Source organism: Girardinichthys multiradiatus, chromosome 2 (assembly GCF_021462225.1).
Source record: "Girardinichthys multiradiatus isolate DD_20200921_A chromosome 2, DD_fGirMul_XY1, whole genome shotgun sequence".
Classification (NCBI taxonomy): Eukaryota; Metazoa; Chordata; class Actinopteri; order Cyprinodontiformes; family Goodeidae; genus Girardinichthys; species Girardinichthys multiradiatus.
This window is the reverse complement of record NC_061795.1, coordinates 22892170-22902437: the sequence shown is the minus strand read 5'-3', so window position 1 is coordinate 22902437 and position 10268 is coordinate 22892170. Positions and strand designations below refer to the sequence as shown.

Sequence of the window (10268 nt, the reverse complement as noted above, 5' to 3'; positions counted from 1 at the left end):
GTCACTTCTACAATAGTAGGCTGTTATCAAAACACATTCCTATCTAGTTAGATGATTAGATATTCATTTATAGCATCCCTCCTTTTCACGCTAGTTAAAATGGCATCATTGGCTGTTAGAATAAATAGCATAGGAATTATCCAATACAAATTGTATTGTAAGAGCTCAAATTAATAACTTTTGGAATGGACATTGCAAAGTCGTCAATGTGGACCAAGTATGGATATCTATATTGAATCTGCTGTCTGATTATTAAATGATAAAGGGGCTTGCCATAGCCACCTCTCTCCGTCTGTGTCGCATTCCCCTGCGCTCCGCCAGCCTTCTGTTTGTGATGAGGCGGGAAATGGCGTCCGAAGACTCGGCTGTTCTGTGACTTATCCACTGAGAGACGGACACAGCTGGCGGCAACAACCACGGATCGACCTCTACCGGTGGCCGCCACAGTCGCGGCCGAGACTGACAACGGTCTGGCGGGTTTTCACGAGCATCCGAAATCTTCGGTAGGAAACCAGACGGCATGTAAACAACAGATATTTTCCCAAGTGAAAGTCCAACTGCTGCTAGCTAGCGGCTAACGGTAGTCAGCGAAGGGGGCGTAGTCTAATGGCTGAATATAGTTATGGAGCGAACAAAACGAGTTGTTCGTTTGGGTTGTGCTACACATTAGTTAAAGGATGACTTACGGATTAATATTGTTAATTATTAGCGAAAACGAAGGGTGCTGTGGGTATTGCAGGAAGTAACGTTATGGCACTGCTTGTTCTGCCTTTGGCGTCTTGTTAGCCTCGAAGCTAACCATAGCTTGTTAGTCACTGAACCCACTGACAGGTTTGGGTTATCAGCATTAAAACAGACATGTTAAGCTAATAAGCGTCAGTTGTGTCCACGTTCACTACCAACCGTAAAGCACCAGAGTCAGTCTGCCGTTAAAGTGTTAAATACTCCGGTCTCGGTGCTACACGGCAGCACTCGGCTAACGCTGTTTGTGTCCGATGTTACATAACGACAGACAGCTGTGCTGTTTGCTGTCAGATACTATTTAGCAACAAAGGGCAAAACTCGTAAACCATAAACACAACAAACTAAACGGAGCTGAACAAAGCAGATAGAGACCTGCTTCTTATCCTTGTCACATACCAATCAGTCATCCCTCACTTGTTTTTAGTCGGCTACAGATTTAGCGTTTGATTGGTTCAGTTACTGGGTTAAATGGGCTCTTGGAGAACTTCAAATCTCAAGTTGTTCACGAAGGATTTTCTGCATTCTGGGTTTTCTGAAACGTAAAATGATGCAGATTTGTGTAAATTATGTGGCCAATTGTTTTAAGTTTGCACAAAACTGATTACTTGAAATCTTGTACTTTTCACAACTTTCTCAAATTCATTTCAGGCCATGCTAGAGATATGGATACAGGTGGGAGTGCTGCGTTATTCAGCGTAAGCATACAATTTATGTGTTTGCTTTGAGTTGATTTAGAAAAGGGAACCGAAAATTTGCAAGCAAAACCAGCTAACATAAATATACTATGACAAGCTTTCACCTGCATATTCTTGCTTAATGTTACAAAAACAAAATATGAGATGTTATTATATAGCCATAATGCACAGGTTATTAATGTAAATCGATTGTACTGCATAAAACATACTGCAGCCTTTTTTTTTTTTATTATTGTTCTTTGTCAAATTTGGTCTCTGTGTTTTTTGGGGTGATTTCATGCACAAGAGCTGTAAAGGGGTAACGCATAATTGTGAAGCAAGGGGAAAATTTTGCAATTTCTTTAAAAAAAATTCTTGCCAAATAAAAATCCAAAATCTGTGTTTTGTATTTGTTTCGGCCCTCCTGAGTCAATACGCTTCTGCACATATTAGGGTTATAGTTTTAGCAGCTTTGCACATCACTATGAAATTCTTTGCCCATACTTCTTTGCAAATTAGCTCAAGATCATTCAGATTGGCTGGTTAGAATATCTGATTCAAACCTTTCCACCGATTCTTTGTTGGTTTGGGTCTGCACTTTGACTGGACCATTCTACATGACTTGTGGCTTACAAATGAGACTTCTTTCAACAGTGGCTTTCTCTTCCATAAGGGGTAGATTTGAGGAGTGGACTGCTAACAGTAGTTGCGCAAACTTCTTCTCCCACCTGAGCTTTGGATCTCTGCAGCTCCTCTGGAGTTACCATGGGCCTTTTTTGGTTGCTTCTTTGACTAATGACCTCCTTACCTGGCCTGTTAGTTTTGGTTGATTACCAAATCTTGGTAGGTTTGCAGCTGGGCCATACCTTTTTCTCATCTTCTGATGATCGATTGAACAGAGCTCTGTCAAAAGCTCAGGCTGTTGGTTTATAACCTGACCCTGCTTTAGACTTCTCTAGAATATTAACCCTGACCTGTCTGCTGTGTTCCTTGGTTAATAAGGCCAAATACAAATGCATACCACAGTTTTCAGATTTGCATTTGTTAAAAAAAAAATGTCATAACCTTTTCCCTCCATTTTACTGCTATTGGTCGATTTAACTTGGACTTGCATGAAATCCCAAGTGCATTGACGTTTGTGGCTATAAAGTAGTAAAATATGGAAAAGTTTATGAGATGGTAATATGTTTGCATGACACTGTGTAGCCCTAAGACAAATAAACGGTGTAAATATCCTTTGCTTTGAAAAACATAAAAACCTTGATAACCCCAAACCACCCTTTAAATACAAGAAATGCTATGCCTACATGTCACATCAGGTCTTAAGTGGTGAATCTACAGAACTCTACTTTCCATTAATTCAACATATGGCTAAAAGGGTAAAATATTGAAGAAGAAAACATGATAATTCCTCTGCATGCTGTCATTTTGCACTACGTGTCAAATAAAACAAAGGAACAACAATTGGGATACTAAACCTCAGTTTGGTATCGTTATCTGTCCCTGTAGGAGACTATCAAAACGGTCAGAAACCTAAACCTGAATCCAAACAATATTTGCACCTGTTATTTCTGTTCTTGTCAGGTTTTTTTATGTGACGTCGGAGCATGATGAGGCTGAGAGTGCGTAAAGCTCCTCAGCAGCTAAACAAAGGCCACCGAACGCACCCGTCCCAGGCCAAACGAAAACACAGAGAGGTGGAGACATCCCCGCTGAGAGGTCGAGGCAAAATGCAGAAGAATGAGACCGGGCTCCTCTCCACTATAAAGAAATTCATCCGTGGGAATGCCGTCAAGGTAAGCACAGACAGAGATTTACTGCCCTTCAGCTTTGTTTTATCACAAACGTACTACACCCTATGGCAAAAAAGAAACATTTATTTATGAAAAGAGCACACTTCTTATTTGAAAGATGTGGCTAGAAACGTTTATGTTTGTATTCTTTTGATTGCAGGGAATTGAGGAAGGATTCCAGTTAACCTCACGTTTTTTTATAAATGTGTGTTTCCAATGACAGAGACAACCTGCTTGGCTACAATAACCTTAAACTCATGGGGAAACATGAAAAAAATGAAATCATGACACCAAACAGCAAGTTTTAGTGTTGAAACAACACGTATCCTGTTTTATGTTAAATAAGCATGTAAACCCCTGTTTATTCATGAACCAAGTGAAGTTACACATACTGTCTGTTAGTTTAAATAGTAACACATTATCTGATGTATAAAATCACTGACTGCATGTGTAGAAAGGAGCAAAGCTGCTCTCATCCGGCTCTCTAAAGTCAGATTTGGTTTGGTTAATGAGTTTCATCTTTCTGTCTGTAGGTGCTGTCAGAAATACAGCTTGATATAATTCTAAGCTAGTTCCTAGATCTCAGGACAGTGGCAACTATTTATCTACATGCTAAACTGAAAAGTGCATTTAGACTTTATAGCTAAAAGTTCTGGACCCATCTGTTATTTTTGTCACATATATTAAACATTACATTGAAAAGTGATTATAGCTGGTAATATTAACTCTTTTTTTTTTTTTTTTTTTTACATTCTAGCTCTTAATACATGGGAGCGCTTTATTTTATTTTTCGTAAAAAATAGTTACAGATAAAAAACAATTGCCTTAATGTGGCTGTTTTTATTTGTTTGTTTGCTTTTTAGGTGGAGCAGGAAATCCCAGCCAAGAGAAGTCGTATTGATTGTAATTCAGACAATGACCTCATTTCTTCAACACCCCCGACCCGAGATCTGTCCAACAAGTCGGTCTCAAGAGTTTGTCGAAAAACTCAAAGTAAAGGTAGAGCAGAGACGGTTCCCTGTATTCTGGATTTGAGGTTCATATTTTACAGCAACTGTAAAAGCAAGAAAATAAAGTTTCTGAATCTCATGCCGCAGACCCCTATTAGCATGTTGAAGTTTGAACTCTGTTAGAAAAGGTTTGAACACATGTAGCTGTGGATCATTTTCCTCTTTTTTACTCTAGTACACGGCTCCATGTTAGGCAAAAATGTTAAATAAGGAGAAGATTTTAAAACTGTATAAAGTTAGCGCACCCAGGTCCTACAGAACCCCATGAAAGAAAGCAGTCCGGGTGCTGCAACAGCCCCGTCATGCCTTTATATAATTGTATCTACAAGGAGCTCGCAGCATGAAAATCTACAGATATTTAGAAAAAATGCTTCCATCTTATTCATGTATTGTTTATTTTTATAGACACAATGACCTGCAACAGTAAACCCATGAAACCTAATGGTAAACTGGAGGCCCCTGTTGACTCATTAAGCAGCCCACCTCGCACAACCCTACTGGGAACCATCTTCTCCCCGGTTTTCAACTTCTTCTCACCAGCAACTAAAACTGGTAGGGAATAACAAGGAACTTTAAGCGTTAAAAAAATAAAGAAGTATTAAGAGGATGCCAGACTGTGTGTCTGCTAAATTACACAATGCACATAATCTTGCTGTTTTTTGGGACCTGCTGTTTGATGTGTGGCTGAAGTTCCACAGGCCAAAGGGTGCTGAGATGTTTTTTTGTGTCACTTTAAGCCACTCCAGGCTCAGATTCGCCGGGCCAAGCAGTGGAGGCAGAGGAAATCATTAAACAGCTGGACATTGAGCAAGCAGAAGAAATGCCGAGCAGTACTCTGACATCCAGGGAAGGAATCACTCCGTGTCACACTGTCCAAATGTTACCACAGAGGCTTCAGGTCACCTCTGACACAACCATCGAAGAAGGAGAAATCGCCACCGAAGCTGACATACCCCCATTAACAGGTAACTCACTTCAGACCCATTCTAAAGATTCAGAAAAGTACCTGGAAAAACAGCTAAACTGTTGTAGTTGTACCTACATACACAGAAAATGGATTTAGACATGATATTGTTGCTTCTTGGTTTTATTGGATTATAAAACGAATGATATAAGTGGCAAGTTGGAGGCATTACTGACAAAACAACATCTTGATCCTTTCTGCTTCTGTAAAGACAACGTGGTTTAAGTGTAGAGCCTCCATTTAAAGAGGATTTATACTAAGTTTGTTTTCCATTTCTGTGTTTTTCAGCTCCTGGGTGTATGCCAGATGGCAGCTACCCACACTCTTTACCTTCAGCACCTGCGGAAACCTCTTATGATGAGGACTGGGAAGTTTTTGACCCGTAAGTAGATTGAAATCAGCACTTTTTTTTTTTAATAGGTCTACAGCAAAGCTCTGAGACTCTTTAAAAAAAAAACTCTAATCTGCTTTTGTTTCCTTTTTAATCAGATTCAAGTTCCCATTTTCTGGCTTTAATAAACACTTAAATGAGGTTCATTTTTAGAAACAAAATCTCCCTCATGAGTGTTTGTTGTAATGAGAGACTTTTAATCACTAGATGGCAGCACAAAGCTGTCTCATCTGTTCAGATCATAGTACACCATATAGAAATAATCATAGCAACTCCTGCAATTCCTGGTTAATGAGCCCTCAGACCTCTGTCTCACTTGCAATTAACTGTTATTTACAAAGATGCTTATGTTTTTTAAACACTTGAGTTTCAGATAGGTCGTGGTGTGTTGCTAATAATCTTGAATGCTGCAGAATAAAATGTGCATCTGGCCGGAGGAACTGATTTTTAGAACAAAACATTTTTACAGTGGTTCAGATGAAAGGTTTTTTGTTCAGGTACGTGTTTGTGATGTACCCTGCTATACTCTAAAACAGCCTCTCTTGCCATGTTGATACTGTTTACAATGTGCTGCAATGCATGTTTCACATGCTTGATGTTTGGCAGCACACTCCAACCTACATCCATCGGTTACATCTGATGCAAATATGGATGTTGTTTAAAGGTGTATAGAATGCCTTTTGCATGGATCGCTGTGACATTATGCAAACTGATTAGTTTCTGTACTGTAGAAGTCCACTTTGGAGCTGGTGTTGCAGGTTCCATGCTCTGGCATTAGGGCTGCACTATAAATAGCTAATTTATTGTTATAGTGGTATCACTGTAACCTGTACATTTTTCATTAAAACCTCTCTGTCTGCCACCAACTAATCTGTGTTTTCACCAAATTTGGACACCAAGAGAGTGGAGAAATTAACTGCTTAGAGCCATCTAAAACATCTGAGTTATCCCTTTAAATCAGGGTGAAGATTGCTCTGTTTTAATATTTACTGGTAAGCCTCTACCCATGTCTCTTGTGTTCTTTGTTTTTCTTCCTGTAGGTACTTCTTCATCAAGCATGTGCCTCCACTGACAGAAGAGCAGTTAACTCGTAAACCAGCACTACCTTTGAAAACCCGCAGCACACCTGATTTCTCTCTCGTCCTGGACCTGGTAGGTAGCGAAAGGTTTAATAAGAAATGAACTAGCCGTAGAAATAAATTCACCCTTATTTATTTATTTATTTTGTCATCTTGCTGCCAGGATGAAACTTTAGTCCACTGCAGTTTGAATGAACTAGAAGATGCAGCCCTGACATTCCCTGTGCTCTTTCAAGATGTAATATACCAGGTAACTGAGACCATAGCTACTCTATGATCAAACCTCCCACTTCGGTAGCTGCCTTACTGAAGCTTTTGTTTGCTTTTGTATCCAAAGGTCTATGTGCGATTGAGGCCCTTTTTTCGAGAGTTTCTTGAGCGCATGTCTCAGTTGTACGAGGTGAGGTGCAGCTCCACAGCCGACAGCCCATGCAAGTCTTGTTTATACCCGTTGGTGGCAAAATAAAAACGTTTGTCTCTGTTCAAATTACAGATTATTCTCTTCACTGCTTCAAAAAAGGTCTATGCAGATAAGTTGCTCAACATCCTGGATCCGAAAAAACAGCTAGTTAGGTAAGAATTGACCCAAAGTTTCAATTGAATCAGTAATTATGTAATTATTTGAATCTGTTGTTTGGCCATTTTTAGAATGTCTCTGCCATTAGCCTTCTCCAACCAAGTTACTGGATGTGCTGTTGCGTTTTAACCGAGGCTTCGTCTTTTTTCCCCAGACATAGACTGTTTCGGGAGCACTGTGTTTGTGTTCAAGGAAATTATATTAAAGACCTGAACATCCTCGGGCGGGATCTTGCAAAGACGGTTATAATCGACAACTCACCCCAAGCCTTTGCCTATCAGGTAAAACCGTGACACCAGAAGCAGATGGAGAAAATCTGATGGAGTTTTTTCCCTCCATGTTCCTCTCTGGTGCTGCGATTTAAGCGTGGATATTGTCTTTTCCAGCTTTCTAATGGAGTCCCAATCGAGAGCTGGTTTGTGGATAGAAATGACAACGAGCTTTTAAAGCTTATCCCCTTCCTTGAGAAACTCGTGGAGCTGGTATGTATTTTACTCTAAAACATTTGGTTCTGAGTAGCTAGATTACTGCAACAGGTCTTCTGTAGATGTAAAAATACACCACCAAGCCCCGTGATCGAGCGTTCTGTAACTTGTTCTTGGAAACCCTTGCAGCAGATGATCAGAATTATATTTAAAAGCCGGGCAAGAATGTAAAGATTAATCAAGAGAACCCTGGTTCCTTTGTTACCTTTCAGATTGTAGTTCTGTTCTTATAGTGAAACCTCAAACCCGCTTTGTTTTCTTCCACATTATATAAGATGATCTGTTAAGATCACAGGGCTGTGTGTGCTTTGAGAATATCGAATGCTACTATTCCACACACACCACGAATCGCCAAGAATTGCTAAATTTCAGGATTGGTGAGGATTCTTGGGATTTTGTAAATTTTCTGGGCCAATCCGTGATGCTGTAAGATTCGGTTGACACCGGTACCATATATAAAGATAATTTGTGGGATTCATTCGCACAAATATTTTCAAGTATTCAGTACGATTTACAGTAATCTATTAAGATTACTGCACAAATGTTAGGAATCGGTACAATATGCCTAATGCATCCAAGGATAAGTTGGGATTAAATTTGAATTAGTTACTATTCTTAACAAAATCATGGGATTTTCAATCAAGATTTAACAAAAAGGTCCTCACCCCTGTTTGGGCATCAGTTTTAAAATGGATGTTGAACGCAGAGCAGCTGTAGTTCCGGCCCTGGAACTGGAGTCTCAACACCGCTGCTGATAGCTACAAAAAGACGGTTTAGAAGAGGAAGGAGAAGAGCCCACAGGTGGTGAGTTAGACTGCAGCTGACGGCACCTAGAAGGCTAGAATATGGTCACTACAACAGACTGATCCAGAACTGAGGGTGGAAGCTAAGAATGCCTTTGTTCTGTGGTCAAGAAAGTGCTTTACAACTCCCTGATTTAATACATGGGAATGCCTACGAATCAATTGGGAATCGGTTACGATACTTACGAACGTACTACGATTTGTCTTGCCGAACTCTGTGGTTGTGGTCCGTCTTGTGCCAGAAGAATGTGCTGCTGCTGTCTTTGCTTTAAAGCGTACTCCCACGTCACTCCTCTTATATCTGAGTCATTATTGGCCTGTGAATATCTGAGGCTGTGGATAAGACTTGTAGCAGGTGGGTCTACTTTAACCCCCCCTTCCATGTTGGGACCTTTCAACCAAAGCTGCTAATGAATAAAATGACAAACTCCACTCGAAGAACAGTGAAAGCCCACAAACACAGAAGTGTAACGTTCACACCAAGTATTTTATTGTCCTATTTTCTGCTGTGGATGTTAGAGCGCTTGTTCAAAGTGATTTTGAGCTTTAGCCAGGACTGATCACCCCACAAGTTCTTGTATCTTTATGTCTGGACACTATTGGATTTTCAAATAGTTTTATTTTAAAACGTTCTTCTTTTTTTTTTTTTTGTTTGCTTTTGCATCACAGAACGAAGACGTCAGACCGCACATCAGAGAACGGTTTCGTTTGCATGACCTCCTTCCTCCAGACTGAGGGGCCTTCATTCATGCCTCACTTCAACAACAGGATACATTCAGTGGTTTTCTCTCTGCGTACACTTTGCCATTGCTTTTAAAAGAAAAGAAAAAAACATGTTAAAAAATCAAAAAGCTCTATTTGATTTAAAAAGTCCTGGATGTTCATACAAGGTTGAATAAGAGCAGACGACCTTCTGGAGGGTAGTTTGTCTCCAACGCAACCATTTTGGATTGACGAAAGTGAATGTCGCGTGATGTTTGTTCAAACGGACCATGTCGGTTTCAGCCTGACCTTAAACGGCCGGTCAAACCTGTATATTATTCATTCTAGTTACTTGTAAATATATGTACATAATTGTTTCATTTCTTTTTTCTTCAAGGTTTTTAAGTCATTTTATTTCCACTTTGGATTTTAGTATGTACTCTATTGATTGGTTGCTTTTATAAAACCCACAAAATGTCGTGTTTTCTTTGAAATTGTTAAGCAGCTGCTTTTTCGGTTTGTATGCCTGCAGTATTCCTGTGATGCTTTACCCCATTACATGCAGTTGTCTGAAATAAGGTGCAGTTGAAAGAAAAAGTATCTTTAGGGGTAAAATGTTTCTGAAATATTTTAAAATCAAGATATATAAGCTAGGATAAGGTCTCAAATGAATACAAAGCCATAATGGCCAAACAATAATTTCAGAGATTTGTACGTAAGAATCCAGTTCTGATTTCGACACTTTGATGAGGGGATTTGTGTGTGTGTGTTGGGGGGCATCTTGCACTTTGACCCTTTGTAAGTTGATATGATTAAATCTTGTCACTTTTGTATGCATCACCTAAATTTGTTATTTGGAGGAAAGAAAAGAAAATTGTAGCACCAGCAAATTGCCAACATGATTGCTATTAAATCTTGTTTTTCCAAAACGTCTTGTATGTCGGATCTCTGATGTGAGTCACGAGTTTTATTGACTTGAATGATCACTCCTGGTGTATTCAGTGTTCCTTAATGGTTTTCTTGGAAATAAATACATTTTTATATGA

At 39.6% G+C, this 10268-nt stretch overlaps 1 protein-coding gene across 3 annotated transcripts; it reads left to right on the top strand.

Moving 5' to 3' along the window:
* Positions 1 to 285: 285 nt before the first annotated feature.
* On the top strand, positions 286 to 10268 carry ctdspl2a (CTD (carboxy-terminal domain, RNA polymerase II, polypeptide A) small phosphatase like 2a). Of its 3 annotated transcripts, XM_047390334.1 has the most exons (15): positions 286 to 503; positions 1393 to 1439; positions 3003 to 3214; positions 3372 to 3416; positions 4075 to 4210; positions 4627 to 4773; positions 4959 to 5186; positions 5474 to 5567; positions 6617 to 6728; positions 6819 to 6905; positions 6993 to 7055; positions 7149 to 7228; positions 7387 to 7513; positions 7619 to 7714; positions 9190 to 10268. In XM_047390334.1, the coding sequence occupies exons 3-15, from the start codon at positions 3026 to 3028 to the stop codon at positions 9253 to 9255; spliced, it is 1470 nt and encodes a 489-aa protein (XP_047246290.1). In that variant the 5' UTR covers positions 286 to 503; positions 1393 to 1439; positions 3003 to 3025; the 3' UTR covers positions 9256 to 10268. The 3 variants fall into 3 exon arrangements, with proteins under 3 accessions (XP_047246290.1, XP_047246298.1, XP_047246306.1); XM_047390342.1 differs by lacking the exon at positions 1393 to 1439 and having other exon boundaries at positions 286 to 505; positions 3004 to 3214; XM_047390350.1 differs by lacking the exons at positions 1393 to 1439; positions 3372 to 3416 and having other exon boundaries at positions 289 to 503.